At 32.4% G+C, this 17,359-nt stretch overlaps 2 protein-coding genes across 9 annotated transcripts; both read right to left on the bottom strand.

Annotated features, from left to right (window-relative positions):
* Positions 1 to 1,078: 1,078 nt before the first annotated feature.
* On the bottom strand, positions 1,079 to 4,665 carry LOC114393398 (serine/threonine protein phosphatase 2A 57 kDa regulatory subunit B' kappa isoform-like). Of its 6 annotated transcripts, none has more exons than XM_028354733.1 (4): positions 4,208 to 4,664; positions 3,926 to 3,983; positions 1,869 to 3,060; positions 1,114 to 1,687 (listed from the first exon to the last, which is right to left on the bottom strand). In XM_028354733.1, exons 3-4 carry the CDS (start codon positions 3,027 to 3,029, stop codon positions 1,304 to 1,306), a joined length of 1,545 nt encoding a protein of 514 aa, XP_028210534.1. In that variant the 5' UTR covers positions 3,030 to 3,060; positions 3,926 to 3,983; positions 4,208 to 4,664; the 3' UTR covers positions 1,114 to 1,303. The 6 variants fall into 6 exon arrangements, with proteins under 6 accessions (XP_028210536.1, XP_028210534.1, XP_028210535.1 ...); XM_028354734.1 differs by having other exon boundaries at positions 3,926 to 4,046; XM_028354735.1 differs by having other exon boundaries at positions 1,079 to 1,687; positions 1,869 to 4,046.
* Positions 4,666 to 12,913: 8,248 nt separating this feature from the next.
* Positions 12,914 to 17,311, bottom strand: LOC114393555 (palmitoyl-acyl carrier protein thioesterase, chloroplastic-like). Of its 3 annotated transcripts, XM_028354911.1 has the most exons (8): positions 17,129 to 17,311; positions 16,940 to 17,011; positions 15,402 to 15,911; positions 15,095 to 15,228; positions 14,464 to 14,577; positions 13,903 to 14,074; positions 13,728 to 13,796; positions 12,914 to 13,645 (listed from the first exon to the last, which is right to left on the bottom strand). In XM_028354911.1, exons 3-8 carry the CDS (start codon positions 15,891 to 15,893, stop codon positions 13,376 to 13,378), a joined length of 1,251 nt encoding a protein of 416 aa, XP_028210712.1. In that variant the 5' UTR covers positions 15,894 to 15,911; positions 16,940 to 17,011; positions 17,129 to 17,311; the 3' UTR covers positions 12,914 to 13,375. The 3 variants fall into 3 exon arrangements, with proteins under 3 accessions (XP_028210712.1, XP_028210714.1, XP_028210713.1); XM_028354913.1 differs by lacking the exon at positions 16,940 to 17,011; XM_028354912.1 differs by having other exon boundaries at positions 16,940 to 17,311.
* Between the last annotated feature and the right edge of the window lie 48 nt (positions 17,312 to 17,359).

Raw genomic sequence — 17,359 nt, forward strand, 5'->3', positions numbered from 1 at the left:
GGTCGGCTGCAGTAGGTAAGATATACAGATATCCCATTAACGACGTGAATAGGCGTTTGCCGTGAAAATGAAACATAAGGACTTGTTTGATTACATTATTTTTAAATAGTTACAAACCGTGTTATTTAATTTTATTATATATTTAAACTTTTACACAAAAACGGTAAAAACAAGTTTTGTTTTTTTATTAATTTTTGTATAGTTGTTTTAGAAAAGAGATAAATAAGGTTACAATTTTAGAATAACGTATAAAAAGATAAAAGATACTATAACTAAACACCACTTAAAGAATTTGAATCTTACAATCCTCCTTTTAACTTTGCCTATGTTAAAGTAGAGGTTCACATCATTCCCCATCAAAGAAGTCAATCTTTGTCTATGTTAAGTTATCTGTGTTCAAGTGCAAGCACCACTCATTATAACTTTGTTTAATAATTTTTATAGATATTGAATTTGATCAATTTCACTACTAAATTGATAACTCTCGTGAAACCAATAAAATTAATAAAATTTTGTATACTTTTAAAAAAAATTAACATTTTTATAAACTAATTTCAATGTATAAAACCTTTTAAAATGTAAAAAAAAAAATATATATTAACTACAGGATACCAATAAAAGGTTAAACAATATCATGATACCTGATTGATGCAATTTATTTATGTACTTTAAGATGATTGATTATAAGTATTAAGGAATTAATCCTATGTTTTTCTTGGAGTAAGTTAAGTTAGTGTGTCTTTGAATACTTCATAATCAATTTAAAGACTCAGACTAAATTTTAACTTGAAAACAAACACCCACTTAGTTAGATAACTCTAGCCTGAAAACCTGTTGAAGGAGGTAAAAATAGACAAGGAATGAACATAGGGAGAGAAGATAATAGCATATGGGCAATGAGTGTGGGAAAGTAGCAAAGACACCGCATAGTTGCAGGGGAAGGGACTAGAGTGGGGTCTAGAAGGTAAGAAAAAACTGAATAAAGTGTCAGGGTTACGGTGCTGACACTGCAAATAATTGCACGCACGAATAAGCCACCGACACACACACCCCCACACCTGCTCTCTGCATCTGCTCCTTCAAACCAAAAATAAATTAAATAACACTATCACCTACTCACCACCACTTTGAAAACACTTTCTTTGTCAAACAAAGACCCCTCAAGTCACCACAATTTCATTTTCTTTTTGAGGCTAGTATTTGTATACAAATAAAAACTCAATAACCACACCACTATTGTGTAATAGTAACAGTAATTAGAACCACCTTAACCTTACATCATTACTCAAACCAATTAATTAGCTTAGCATGCCACTGAGCATGTAGCAGATTTTACTGGGACTAAAACATCTCCAGCTCCACCTACAGAAGTAGTAGATTGAACTGGGACACAATTAGCAGCAGCAGCTTCTAGCCTTTCCCATGTTACTCTTCTCCTCTCAGCTGCAGAACTTGCACTTGAATCTTCCTCCTCAATCCTGCGTTGGCATGCAGCTACCAGCTCCTCGTCCATCTGAGACAGCATCTTCCTTATGTTCTGAGTCAGGTTCAGCACTGCTTGGTTCCAATGACTTTGACCATTATGTACAATTGCTGAGAACACTAGAGGCAGAATCACCTGTCTGTTTTGCGTTATCAGATTCAGAATGTGCTCATTGTTCCATAGCAAATGTGCTCTTTCAGCCACCTGAATAATAAACCACATCAATATATGCAGCTCTCACTCATACCAACATAACCATATTATTGCAACACATGATTCAACCGAGTCTTGTCAAAAAATGCCACAATTAATTACATTATAAAACCATTTCATCTATTTGTTCAGCACAAACCAAAAAAAGATTAATTGGTAATCAAGAAACTACCTGATAATGAGAACTATTGAGGCAGAAAGCCATTCGTCGGAACAGTGGGACCATGATCTTCTGAAACTCAGCCATGCTAGTCATTTCCAAAATCTCTTCCAACTCACTGATGAACATGAGCTCCTTTTGGCTATTTGTCACTGGCCAGTACTTCAATAGTCCCTTTATCACTGAGCTAGCCAGTCTTTGGTCCTTGTCTATGAACTGTACAACACAATATGTTAACTGCTGATGATAAATGCCAACAGATTTAGGTTTGTGCAAAGGAACCAAAGCCCTCAACAAAAATATCTTGTGCTCTTCCTTCAATGGCAAGGCAAACCCGCTAATGACACTCCCAAAAATCTCCAACAGCTCCGCGATTCCATTATGTCGCTCGGTCTCGAAAACAAACCGGTAGATGATGTTGCTAACAGATTTCCGTATGAAAGGCCTATGAATCATGAATTTCCCATAGACTCTGTGCAGAATTGTTTTCAAGCAATCTCTTTCTCTAGGGTCCTCTGAATCAAAAAGGTCAAGTAATCTTAGAATAAAAGCATGATCTATATGTGCTTTTGCCAACTTCACATCAAGAGAGTTATAATTGATGAACTGAAGGAGTAGATCATAAACAACTTGTAGGTGAGACCAGGCAGGATCAAATATAGGTTCTTCATCTTCTGTTTCCCCACCAGTAGTACTTGTTCGAAACTTTGGTGGGAAAGCCCTGAACAAATTAGTTGCACACATTTTACACAATGCGGCGATTGCTGGTTCTGTGAACTTAACAGATCCAGAAGAAACATAATCAACAAGCTCCAACAACGTTTTTCGTTTGAGATCTTGCTCTGTGGTGTTCTTATCAGGATCACTCATGTCATAAACTTTGCAGCAAAGATTCAACTTACTAATGAACAGGCTTTGCTTCTGTGTATTTGAAACATCTTTGAAGGACAGACAAGGGTCAACTGCTTCCACTCCAGCACTCATGCTTGCTGGGAAAACAACGGATGATACCCGCTTCACAACATTTAATTTGCTTGAAATGGTACTTCCAACATTTGTACACTGAAAAACATTCCCAAAAGTAGTGGTATTGCTAGAATCACTCCTTGCAGAATCTGATGAGTCAGATTTTGGCACCTTCTTTGGCAATTTGCTAAGAATTTGCTTTATCATGGTGGCAATCTAGCCAAGAACACCTGAAAGGCTGCAAGCAAATTACCACTCAAATACAAGCTCAAAGCCTAGGAATTCATTTAAGTTGATTTGCCATGTAACCATAAATTCAGTTCCAGTTAATGTAATCATTCAACAACATAGCAAAAATGGAAAACATAAAATTATTTAAATTGTTTTGCCATGTAACCACAAAATCAGCTCTCAAGTTAAGTAATCATTTAACAACATAGCAAAAATGGAAAACAAGGCATTTGTACGAGACTTACAAAGTGTAACTAAGACCAACTTAGAGACTATACTAGAGCATCAAAAGGTAAGAACTAAAAAACAATGACCAAATCCTGTGCAAGAAAGAATATTAGACCAGGGATGAAGACTAACAATGAATATGCCCGAGAAGGTTGATAATCCGAAGAGTGATGCAAATAAATGGGATATAAGCACAGAGAGAGAGAAGATCAAGAGAGAAACACTACTCGTTGGAGAAGGGGATGTGGCAAAGGAATTGAGGATAGTCAAGAGTCAAGACATACGTTTGTGAAACATGGTATTTGGTATCTTCCAAGAGCAGTTAGCAGTATATTCAAGCCAGATCTAACAATTGTTTATGAATTTGTGCCAAGAGATATTATAGAATTCAGCACATTAAGATGAATCTCAGTAATTTTTCAACTAATAACAACAATTAAACACCCAAAGCTGTTGTAGAATACAAAACTAGCCATTCCCTGAAGCACTAGCAGAACAACAAGAAGCTAGAACAAGTTCATCTTAACAAATTTTGGAATCAAACAACAAGAGAAAAGGGGAAAGACAAAATACAAAAAAAAAAAATAAAGAAAAATGTAAATGACCCTTTTAAAGCAAGAAATTGACAAGGCTACGATCAATACCAAAATTAAAGACTTTACAGAAGCAGCAATAGTGGGTGGGTAAAACGGAGATCTGGGTCTGAAAATAGAAGAAGAGATATGAGAATCACAACCACTTGAGGAACCAATAAAGACCTTGTACCTGACAAGATCATTACCAGTACAAGAAAGAAAAAAAAAATCAATACTTCAGTACTTAACAATTCAGTTAAACTCCAAGGTGAGTTCAAAACAGAAACCCCACCAAAATTAGTATATTTAAGAACAGCTTTTGAGAGAGAGAGAGAGGCAGAAAAGACCAACCTGATAATTTTTCTGTGAGACAGAAGCAAACCCACTCAAGAGAAAGAGAGGGAGAGAGAAGAGAAGTAGTCAGAGAACAAGTTTAACTTTAACGGTTTGCATAAAGATGGAGCAAGTCACATAGGTGAAAGAAATGGGAAGAGAGAGAAAAAAAGAAGAATAGGGACAGAGGTGAGAGTGAAGAGTGAAGAGAGAAAAATGGTGTTTGATTTTGATCCAAAGAAGAATGCTAGATTTGGAAAATGGATGGAGAGGGAGCATTTTGACGCATCAAGATGGATCCCTCCATGAATGGCACTGTGCTCAGAAATTGCTCCCTCCTGCCTTCTACTTCTACTTTCCTCGATTCAAGAGAAATAACGACGCCACATGTTTTGTTAAGTTAAATGTTGTAACTTGTAACTCGCAACACAACCGCAGGTACCAACAACGCTCCAATCACCACCCAACCCAACTTAAACTCCATCTTAATCTTGATTTTACTGTACCAATGTACCATGCTACACAGTGAACTGAATTTATATATATATATAAAAAAAAAAAAACTTTATGTACATTATTATGAAAGAAATCTAATTTTTCTAATTCCAAACTTCGGTTGGCCTAAAGAGAAAAAACTTTATAGAAACGTATATCATATATGACCGCCTAGATACTTAATTGAATACTTGTTAAATAAAAATATTCTATTGAACTTTATTTTATTAAAATGTATTTGTTTATGAAATAGTTTATAGTTTATAGTCGGTTTTCGGGTTTATTTAATGGTATTTTTATTACTTGTTTTGGTTCGGACAAAAAGGTGCATAGGGGATAGTCCTAACATAGGCTGGGATTACGTAAAGTGAAATGGGAGATTTTGGATGCCCGATTTCGAGGCTAGATTTTTGGAGTTGAGAGTGACAGAGAGGCAGAGAGGGGAATATCGATCAAGATGAATGAATGAATAATGAGTGTATGTGGGGTGGATGAAAACAAAATAGAGAATCACCAAAAGTAAGGGACAGAATCACCGCAAACACAGAGAAAAACAAAAGAGAGGAGGGTAAAAAGTTTAATACGGCAACCATTATCATCATTTCAAGAGGAGAGACAAGACATAAAAATAAATTACTTACATTATAAATATTTATAATTTTCATGTGTGTTTTCTTTTATAAATTGATTATCTCTTTTATTATGCCTTGAAAGTAATGCATACATTAACTATGTCACGACATAATTATCAAGACTTTTAAGAATATATTTAGCACACGATTTAACATGATTAAATCGCTCAATATTAGTATTTTATAAAGTAAATATTATTAAGAGCATTTTAAAAAAAAAACACTTTAAAATATAATTTTTATTAAATGAAATTTATTCAAAATGGACTGTTAATGAATTTTTCTATAGTTTGTCTTAAGAGAATCTTTCACTCGTTAAAGAGAATCTATTTGTAGAAATTCTAACATTCAAGTTTAAGCTAAATAACTATATTATGTACGGAAATCATGTGTAAATGTGAAAGGTCGTTATGAAGTATTTATAAAGAAGTAGACAATAATATATTAGGTCTGTTATGAAGTATTTATAAGAAGTAGACAATAATATATTAGGTAATTCTTCATCATCGTTTTATCATGTCTATCCAGAGAATCAAGGGTACACATTACGAAAGTATTTTTCAAACGTATTTATGTGTCTATAATGATTGATAGCGGTAGTTGCATAATTTCAGAAATTAATTACTAGGTGACTGTTATTTTAAAGATCGACGTCCAAAAAGATGAGTATGATATATGATCAACGTAGAGGATTTGAACCAATCATGTAGTTGGTAACCAAACAGGTCTACTCGTTCTTATTATGCTTCAAAATCAAAATTTAAGTAAGTTGTAATCATGTTCATCTCACTATATGTAGTAAAACTTAAATATAGTTTCTAACAATAAAATAACTTGAATATAATTTATTTAATACTAAAAATAAGAGAAAAAAATCATATATGCTCACATTATAAAATTTTAAATAATCATTCAATTAAAATTGTTTTTATCAAATCTTGCAAAATCTTTTCATAGTGTTATTCCTTCGTGTGTTTTTCCATGAAAGGTGTTAGAAATATACATGCAAAGACATTCTCAAGCTTAAGTTAGTGAGTATTGTAATATATTTTAGATTATAATCGGATAATAAAATTTCAATTTTAATGGTAAGATAATGTAAATAGAAAAATATATGATTATATCTTATATTTTCTCTATTATATTAGATTCTTTGGATTCTCAATAGTCTACTCTGTCATTATTAAATAAGAAGACTTATTGAGTCCAAGTATAAAATATTTCATCATGTATCATAAATTTGTTAATTTTTATAATAATTACTTAAAAGTCATATAAATAATAATTTGTGATTGAATGATAAATTTTAGATGAAAAATACATGATTATTACACTCTATAATGTTAAAAAAAAGGCCAAAATACTTGTTAGTATTTCTTTTATTGAAAAGCTAATACAAAATTGTATATCTTTTATATGATTCTTTCTTATATTTCATTATTTGATTTTACATACACATGTTAAAAATAAGAACAAATACTTAAAAGATAATATTATTGTATTAAAGATAAAAAAGATACGATTTAATATTTTTAGGTAATTTAAAATATTCAATTAAGTGTATTTAGTACTTTTACATACAGCATCCATTTACGGGCATACAATAAACAATCCCTTTTATTATATATTAAATAAAACATACATACACTAATCTTCAAGAAAAAACCTACGTACACTGACTAACTCTAGAATATTATTTATTAATTGAATCATTTCTTGTGATTATAATATCACCTTCATTTTCCATTGTTGAATCTTATATGTCACAATTCCGAATTTCCGATTGAAATTTTTTTCGCGATTATCAAAACCAATTACAACCATTTAAACCTCTCCAACAAACTTACCATACGACACATTAAAATAAAGCAATGGGATGAACTATTAATTAATTTAAAAATAATTAAAACTTTATATAGTTTATAATAATTTTAAAAGTGTTAGGGTAAGAATGTAAGGAGAAAGCTGATATTTTTGTAACATTGGTTCCTTATAAGCATAGCACGGGTACGTAGATGGAGAAATGCCAGACATTACTAATGATAGCTGAGTAAACTAATGAAACCGTGTATCGTCCACGAGGATCAAGTGAATAAATAGATTCCAATTCAAAGCACCGACGTTCAGATTGGAAACAAAATTCAATTTCAGATCCATCCATGACTAGAGTTTTACGAGGATAAATGTTGCCATGCTGGTTACACCCACTAGAGTGTTCATCATCTTCCACAAACCGTAAAGTTTGTATTATATATATCGTTAAATGTAATCAAACAATGATATATGCATGTCATGGTACTTATATGATCGATGTTATTATGCTAATGCATTTGATGTCCAAATATTAATTATAATAAATGTTTAAACACGAATATATATTGCTTGTGAAATTGAAGTCCCCTTATCCCAATTGAAAATATCTACCCATTTTCATGAGATCGAAATGACAGTTCCAACTGTTGTTTTCGTGGATGTAAATAATTAATGTTATATCTTGCCCTTGAACTGGTTGATTGTGAAGATGACTTTGTTCTTTTTTTCTCCTCCAAAAGATCGTTAATATGTGACTCCATCTAACCCAATATGATCATGACATATATTCCTTCTTTTCACGGCTAAAGCTATGGTTTTAATCACGAACTAGCTTATTGAAATAAGAGAAATTTCACCGTTCAATGAATAAGACAAAGTGAAGGACAGATGCATATGTAATGAAGTTACAATAGCTAGGTAAATTAAGAAATTTAAGCCATACTTGAATATTTAATACAGAGCGAAATGAAATGAAATATGATGTAAGAAAATTGTTATATTATTTAATTATTTTTATGATGAATTAAAAATAATTTTATTTTATACCAAATTTGAAATATAAAATAAAATGGAACAATTATTTATTTCAAATTTAAATTGATAAAATATTTCATATAATATTTTTAATGTACATTCATCAATATTTGATAAAAAAAAATAAAAGGAGTATAAAGTTTTTGTTAGAAAAAATATTTAGTATATTAACATGTAATTTTGAGTCTGAGTTGTATGTATAAAAAAATATTGAGAGCTAATTATACCATATTTTGAATGTTTATTTCTCGAATATTAATGATGAATTTTAGATAATTTTTTTATATATAAATGCATTGTTATGTATATTAAAAACTTTTAGGTTTTTTCTCTTAATTAACTTATGATATAGGGAGTTTTTCATAAATAAATATTTTACTGCCAAAAAGATTTTTAGGAATAGAGTTCTTAGGAAAATTTATAAAAATATGTTCAGTTATTATTCATTAAATCTAATTTTTATACATTATTAGTACAAAAAATATTTACATTGTGAATTAATTAAAAACTACTTGTCTTTTAAACTAATTATTGTAAAATTCAATAATCTTATTATATATGATAATTTATATTTGGAGATAATCTAAAAAAAATATTTGAATTATTAGTGTATTTTAATTAAATTGCTATTCGATTTTTTTAAGAATAATATGTTTATAGTTGTTTACCCTAAAGGTTTGATTTTGACCAATATTCAAAGTGGATTGGTGATAATCCCCTCTTTCACTACGATGGGGATAAGTTGAATATTTACAACAAAAGATTCTAATGGTCAAGTCAACAATGATTTAGATAGGGTTTAGGTAGAATTATCATTCCTAATTGACTAATTAAGGTAAGACCATTTTCAGTTATGCCTTCATAAGTTTGTTGTAGCGCCAAGAATTGGAGGCTTGGAGCTGAGGTGGGGTTTGGGTCAATGTGTGAGTAGTAGGGAGAATGCACTTCTTCCATGTTACCCTCAAAGGTTACCTCAAGGATATGATCGTGTAGCTTGACATATAGTATTTTGACCATGTTGAATTAAATTCCCATATACAACACCCATGTTATGTTTGAAGTATCCAAGGTTACTTCTCACTAAGACTCAAGTTTGACTTTGACCAAGGCCTAGGATAGATTGACAGGGGTTCTTCTTTGTAGCGTGCGTGGCTGAGTTATGATGGAGATGAATGGGTAATGGGTGCCTATAAAAAGAACTAGATCATTGGTGCACATATGCATGTATTGTCTAAGATAGGCTTGTCTGCTTGACAGGTGACCTAAGGATGTGAAAGAATAGTTATTAGTTTCCATCTATTTTGAAGTAAAATGCTATTTGTTTACTTTAAATTGAGGTAAGTTTCCTTACACCTAAGGCATTGAGGTGGTTGTGCACTTAGATTGAGTTGTGATTGGTTTTAATCAACAGTTATAACGAGTAAAGTGGTTCATCACTTCGACTCACGTTCAATTCGAAACAAATGCATACTTTTTAAATATTTAATAAAATGTACTAATATTTTCATACTATATACTCCTACATTCATACTAATAAAAAGAATCTTCATATATAAAAAAAAGTGAAAATAATGGTAACTATTAGAAGCCGGATTAGGATACACAGGAGAATCGCAAAGTTCAAGGCTTGAAAGGATGGAGATTGGCACTGACATGAAAATAAGTAATGTCTCTGAGCTGCATCGTCCATCAACTTCAAATCCCACTTTTATTATTTTAGCAAATGTTAAATAAATAATTTAACTTGGTATATTATATTGAACTGAATATTATTTGCGGTGAATGAAAAGCCACGTAGAGTTTTAAACCTGGTACGTGTCTGCCGCCATTGCATGATAACTTTTTTTCAAATCACACATCTCATCTCATCTGGCGATAACAGTATCAAACACACACACGGGTGATTTACTTTTTCTTTTTTTATTTTCCCTTCCTTTGACTGAAGCCTGAATCAAGGTTGAGTGAGGCATGTCCTTGCGCAGGCTCTAAAATTCAGTGCTCTGTTCACTCTCAAACAAAAATATCAGGCACAATTTTATTTATTTAATTCAGGATATGAGTTTATCTCTTCGGAAGACAAATTTATTGTAGAGGGTTAGTTTTAAAAATTATTTATTAATGGGGTCTGTTTTCAAACTTTTAACAGGGGGTCTGTTTCTGCATGGATGCCGGCAGAAGAACTGGCGACATAGCTGTCCACGTTGGTGCCGCCACTGAAGATGCATGTTTTTTTTCACGGTTCCACTAATACAGTTGGCAAGATATCTTTTTTTTTTAGTAGTCCCGCTAATGCAGTTGGTGGGATGATGCAATTGCTGGGATGTCTTTTTTTTTTTTCGTTATTAGTTTAACTATACAAAGGTGAAAACAATTCAGTTTCAGATGTTATGCATTAAAAGTTCAACTATTTAGGTAAGATAAAAACAAACATAATATAGAATATAGTCGTGTTTCTGTAAAATTATTTGTTAAATAAAATTATTATTTAAAATATAAAATTAGAAAACCTCATACAAGGAAAAAAATTATAAAAAAGTCAATGAATTTTTTAATGACAAATTATTAGTATATTAGTATTTATTTTATAATTTAAAAAGTTAAGAATTATTTATATATTAAGGTTTGGTTATAATTTAAAAATTATAATTAAAAAATTATTTATATGTTAGTGTAATATAAGAGATAAATTATAATTTTTAAATTATAACCAAACCTTAACATATAAACAATTCTTAACTTTTTAAATTATAAGATAAATACTAGTATACTAATAATTTGTCATTAAAAAATTCATTGACTTTTTCATAATTTTTTTTCCTTGTACGAGGTTTTCTAATTTTATATTTTAAATAATAATTTTATTTAACAAATAATTTTACAGAAACACAACTATATTTTATATTATGTTTATTTTTATCTTACCTAAATAGTTAAACTTTTAATGCATAACATGTGAAAATGAATTGCTTTCACCTTAAACTAATAACGAAAAAAAAAAAAGACATCCCGCCAACTGCATTAGCGGAACTGCAGGAAAAAAAAAGAAGACATCCCGCCAACTGCATTAGCGGGACTGCGGATAAAAAAAAGATATCCCGCCAACTGTATTAGCGGAACCGCGAAAAAACAAAACTCGCCATCTTCAGTGGCGCGGCACCAACGTGTGCAGAAACAGACCCGTGTTAAAAGTTTGAAAACAGACCCCATTAGTAAATAGTTTTTAAAACTAACCCTCTTTGGAACCTTTAACAGCGAGAATAGTTCTGTAAGAGGTGATTACAAAATATAGTACAGCGAGAATAGTTTTCAGAAGCTCAAAACCATAGTTTAGTAAAAAAAAAATTGTTCTTGCTAAAATCATGAATTTCAGTTTCAAACAAAAGTTTAATTTTACACATTATAATTATAAAAAAATTATATTATCAGCCAATTAAAAATTACTTTAGATATAATTTTTAAAATAATTATAATAAAAGTCAACTATCTTATCGCACAAAACAATTTATTTTTTTTATCAAAAGGACAATGTAAAAAAAAAATCATTCGGTTTATTCTAATTAAATTGTTGAAACAAAACTAATCATGCTGACTGTTTGTAACAGGAATTCTATTGGCGTGATTTGTAAATTTGTACATATAACTTCATTTGATTTTTGGTATATTTATTGTTTTCATAAAAGTATATTATTATTATTATTATTATTCAATTTTATACATACCTACAAACACATAATTAGTAAGAAAAAGTTTTGTAACTGTTTCAAATTAAAAGTATATCTTTATTTTTTGGAACAACAAACTACTTCGTGGGCTATTGTTTGTTGCAACAACTTTATTAACTATACAGTGACCCGTTAAGGTTATATTATATCACCCTAAGGCCTAAGAGATATATATGGATTATTGGATAAATTTATCAATAAATAATAAAATATTTGTAAGAGATACATAAATTTAAAAATTACAAGTTAACATTAATTTATACACATAATTTTTTATAGAAATCTTCTCATCTAATTCCTCTTAATATTGAAATGCATAAATTAATTTTAACTTTAAAAAACTAATTTGTTTTGCTTTGGATCTTCTTCTATAAATATTTACTGATAAGTTTATTCAACAGATCTAAAATTACTTAAAATTGCTAATTGCAATAACTGAATAGTAGCGAAAAAATAGACCAAAATTAACCTGATTCAGAAACAAAACAATCTAGTTGATCTTTTTTAAAAGTTGAATAATTTTTTGGTTACAAAAAGTTCAAAAAATGTATATCTTATAAAAGGGAAAAATAACATTTTAAAGAAAAAAACTGAATAGAAGAAATACGATTCGTCTCTAGTCTCTACTAATAAAAGTCAAAATGAAGTTCGGTCAACCGGACCGAATTTGGCTCCATGTAAATTGAAACTAACATTTAGAAACTTAGAATAATCATCAAATTACTAATACCTCCTCTCAAATTTTCTGACAAAAATTATAACCTGCATGTGTTTATCTTCTAAAAATACACGTCTCATTTCAAAATAACCAAAGCAAGCAAGAACTTGGACACATTCTTCATTGTTCAACGAGCAGATATTTTCAACCTTGTATAAAAGTTTTAAGTTCTAAAAGGTAAGAGTCGTGAGCCCAATTATAGGGTCCCAATACGTAGGACAGCACATGTACAGGCCCCCACACATTGGAGACTCACCCATCAACTTAAGATAATAAGTATTATTATAACAGGCTTGAAGGAGAAGGGATGTTTTGCACACAATAATTCCCATGTGGGAAGCTTGCATAAATACACGCTGGAGCATACAATCACGGTTGTATTGGATGGACAAGTCATTCTTGCATACAGGCTATACAAAAATAATAAGAATAATAATTATGCTGTGTTCACAATGAAAATTGCATCTTTAATTGAGCCAAGAGAAAAGAATAATAATATACATGCCTAGCTATTTTGATCAAGCAATTAAATATTGAAGACAGCCTAGCAGTAGCGCAATCAGAGATGAAATGAAATATGGAGCAGCAGAAAGAGAGAATGAGGTTTACTGCAGCTTTTCCCCCTTACCCACCAAAGTAACACAAATTAGAAGGATATAAAGATATGTAGATTGATTGGACAGACACAAGCAAAACTCTCCCCAGGGGCCAGAATAAGTCTAAACATAGCAAGGAGACTGATGCAACTCCAACCGTTAACCATTTCAAAATCTTAGGTGCTTTCTGCTGGAACCTGGTTCACAACACCAATGTTGTTCATAGGTTTGGGCCTCCACTCAGTCCTGCCCCTCACAATCTCAGCACCATTTTCGAGTCGAAGCAAATGCTTGCACTCAACATGTCCACTGTGAGCTAGATTGCCCATGTCGGCCCCAGATACAGCAGTCAGGGAATCCAGCACACTGTCCCTACCACACTCCCTCCTATACTCTAAAGTCACGGAAGAAAGCTCATGACTCTCCAAGATTGGCTGTGGAGCACTCTGCAAACAATCAAAGGACAGTCCTTTGGTTAACAACAAAACAAGGACTGCAGTGGATTAGAATACAAGAACAGAAAAATACCTCCAGAATCCAGTCAATGTACTTCACATTGTTGACATGCTGATTGATATCTAGATCACTCCACCTAGACTGGAAGAATGAAGATACATAATGTAAACTAATTAGAAAGCAACATCTGAAATAATTTAAGAAAAGAAATTAATGACAACAATTACAAAAAAACTAGTTGACATACACTTAAACCGGTACGAATATAATCTGCTGTGTTGTCGTCAAGTTTAGTCAGTTTTCTGTTATCCTCTTCTAGAATTGGATCAGAATCCACAAAATAAGATCCTATCTCCTGTCTGACTTCTTCTGGAATTTTAGACAGCCTCCGTGTCAGCTTATTCATCATGACCCAAACACTGTAGATCACCAAAACCATAACATACAGTTCAGAAAATGCTAATATGTAATTCATTACAAGCTCCAAGGTGATGCATCAGTACACATGATAAAGTCTGATAAATAAACTAAGATACAATGTTCAGTTTGTTCAATTAGAGGTTTTTGCCTGCAAAATATGTAGTTCATTATCTTTTTTAACATTGCAAAATTCAAATGATTTCCTCAAACTTCAGTCGTGACAAATTTGCATCTTCAAGAGAGAAAAGAAAGGGTTCCATAACTTTTGTAAATGTTTGAAAGATTTAAAATTGTGTCCAATCAGCATCGTGCACATTAAGATACACATCTTAAAATTTGCTTGAAGCAGAAGGAAAGGGGAAGGAAAATTACAGAGAATGATTTCTACCTGGAAGCTCTTGTCAAGATTTCACCAGTTTTGCAGTCACGTAAAACCCAATCACGGCGCATAGCATTCTTCCCTGATCCAGAAGCCCAGGTGTCTACTTGAACTACGTCACCCCTGAAGCAAACATAGACACACAATTTCAGCTAATTAGATTCAGAATAACCATAATAATACTAATAGCTTATCTAACTTCAATCCAACACCAAGAAGCCAGAATAATTGCATATTTTATACATCTAGTACTCAAACAGAACAGAGGGTATATAACTGGTAAGAAAACAATTGCAAAGAACACATAGTATCAGTTTCTCTTTTTACAATAATTAAACAAGGATAAGTCATCATATCTAATATGTAATTAATACTATACTACATCTCATGTATAGATCAACAGCTCTGTTGCACAAGGCTTCCCATAGTTCATCACGTATAAAGCTTGTGTATCTAATCAATTTTCATCCCAGACGAATTTCAAAAGTATTGTGGTTCTCATAATTAAGTCTCAATAGTTACCATGAATATATTTAGGAGTGATCATTCCTCATAAAGATCACTAAAATAGACAGAGAAATAGCAGCTTAACAAGGGCACATTGCGAATGACATGTAATGGGTGAATCTAGATGACTAACCATGTAGGATAGCGATCCACCACAACCTGCATCCGAGTAACTACCCATATCAAGTTCTTTTTGCACATTTCTGGCGTGGAACCGAAGCCATCACCAAGAAGCCCAGCACTTTTAACATGATTAAGTGCAGTTTCCTGTTGTTAAGCAAATAGTTGATATAAATCAAGTATGAAAAGTAACAACAGGATGATATTATCTATACATGAAATTCAATTATGCAGTGTAACTAAATATACAGCCCTGTCCTAGTCAAAACATACTCATCTCTGAAGCTCATAAAGATTCACTTGTATGAGGACGAACTTACTTGCAAATGGTTCATTACTGTTTCTATAGATGCGGTTCGATCAGCACCAATCTCATATGATCTAATAGAAAAGTTTTCACGGAACACGAGACCATCCTGAACAATTTTTCCTATCCCAAAGGGGTCAATAAGCATGTCAGGTCGCCTTGGCTTCCAATCAAGCATCATCCACTGCTTTTCAGCTGCCAAGAAAATTGTTGTAATGGCAGCAAGAAGCATGCTCCAATCAGGTAACTGGTTGATAAAAGTCCTGGGGGGAGGTGAAGGTAGATCATCCTCATGCTTCAAGATTTCTTTAGATGTAACAACTGTGGTTCCATTAATTTTCAAAGGGGCTTGTGCCTTTGCCTTCAAGCCACCAGAAGACACAGATTTGGATTTTAGACCTCCAAGGTTCGCAGGCCCACCACCAAGTTTGCTGCCTGCTCCACCAGAGTCCGGCGAGGGTGAAGTAACAGGGAAAAATGATGAAGTTGCAGCTGTTGCCACCATAATGAATTTCTACGGCAGCTGCATGCAAAATTTACGCAAGTCATTGTTTTTCTTCTCCTACCTTTCACGAAAGGGGATAATGAAAAAAATAGGCAAAGAAGCACTGTAAATGATAAGAGATAAAAAAAAAAAAAACAATCAACCACAAACGAGTGGAAGGGGTCAACCTAAACCTTAAATGATATCGAGAAATCAATCTAACTAAAAATGCTCCAAGTTCACCCAAAAATTATACTTCACCCCAAATAACAAATAATTACAGCACAGCACTTATAAGTAATATCACAAACAGAAGAGAGTGATCATAAATACTTTTGGCAAAAGAAACGGGAAAAAATGTAAAATAAAAAGCAAACTTGTTCTTATTAATACTAGTAAAAAAATAGCAACTCGAAACAGTGGCTCCAATTTCAGAACAGATCCATAGAATTCTCTTTTTTTATGCCCCCAGCCTCTATATTTGGAACTCCTGATTCAGAACTTAAACCTGCAAGTTTAACCTACGAAAAACAAACCAAAGAGCTCCCACGCATTGTTTCCCACTTCCTATAATCCAATTAAGCTTTTATCGGAAAGAATCGAGGAGGAAAATGTTTATACCCCCACAAAAAAAGCCTGATTAAAAACCACCCGTGTAAGTGATCGTAAAAAGAATGCTACAAAGTGTGTATAGATTCTACTTCAACTAAAATAGCAGCCTTATTTGATCACGTGTGAGATTCCAGAGGTAAAACAGGTCAATCAAGCGGAAAGTCACGAATAAGAACAAATTCGTCGTATAAGCCAGCGCAGATCTGAAAACATCGCAAACCGAAAAAAAAATGCAGAAACAAAGGCAAGACCGAAAACATCCCCAAAATTAAAAATAAAAACAAGGCAAAGAAAAAACGGAGAGGAGGAAAGCAAACAATGCAATCTGTAACGAAAATCAGAACCCCATTGCCTCGAAATTCACAACGAACAGACGCATCCAGCTCTCATTATTATTTTTATTTTTTTAAAATAATAATAGTCTAAAAAAAAAAGAAAAAAGAAGAATCGAGAACCTTGTAGGGTAGAACGTCTAGAAATGCAGAAAACGCGGGATTTTGTCTTGAATTATATGAGGAGTTGGATCTCTGAAGCGAAAAGGGAAGATTAGATGGAATGAGTGGAGAGTGGAGGTGCAGTTTGCGGACACGTACGTAGATCAGAGAGAAAGAGGAATTGATTGAATAGCAGATTTGTTAGCGTACCTGACTGAGTGAAGAAGAGGGAGAGGGAGAGAAAAGCGCTCAACAAACGAGAAGGAGAAAACCTGGAAAGTGGAAACAGGGAAGAAGGACTATTGTGTCATTTTGCTTCCTTGTTTCCCTAATTTTAAAAAAGAGAGACAGAGTTATTGTAATGTAATGCTCTCTTTATTATGTGTTGATTGGGATAAGGAATTAGCAATCCTGCCACTTCTTTTTATACCGTCCAGCTGG

The sequence above is a fragment of the Glycine soja genome, chromosome 17 (assembly GCF_004193775.1).
Source record: "Glycine soja cultivar W05 chromosome 17, ASM419377v2, whole genome shotgun sequence".
NCBI classification, from domain to species: Eukaryota; Viridiplantae; Streptophyta; class Magnoliopsida; order Fabales; family Fabaceae; genus Glycine; species Glycine soja.

What these genes read in the sequence shown, in the direction of transcription:
- LOC114393398 (XM_028354735.1), bottom strand. Translation starts at nt 3,029, where the DNA reads ATGATAAAGCAAATTCTTAGCAAATTGCCAAAGAAGGTGCCAAAATCT. An exon ending in TCAATAGTTCTCATTATCAG is followed by an intron (nt 1,688 to 1,868) that starts GTAGTTTCTTGA and finishes TTTATTATTCAG; the next exon opens with GTGGCTGAAAGAGCACATTT.
- LOC114393555 (XM_028354913.1), bottom strand. Translation starts at nt 15,893, where the DNA reads ATGGTGGCAACAGCTGCAACTTCATCATTTTTCCCTGTTACTTCACCC. An exon ending in CAGTAATGAACCATTTGCAA is followed by an intron (nt 15,229 to 15,401) that starts GTAAGTTCGTCC and finishes GCTTAACAACAG; the next exon opens with GAAACTGCACTTAATCATGT. An exon ending in ACATTGACTGGATTCTGGAG is followed by an intron (nt 13,646 to 13,727) that starts GTATTTTTCTGT and finishes GATTGTTTGCAG; the next exon opens with AGTGCTCCACAGCCAATCTT.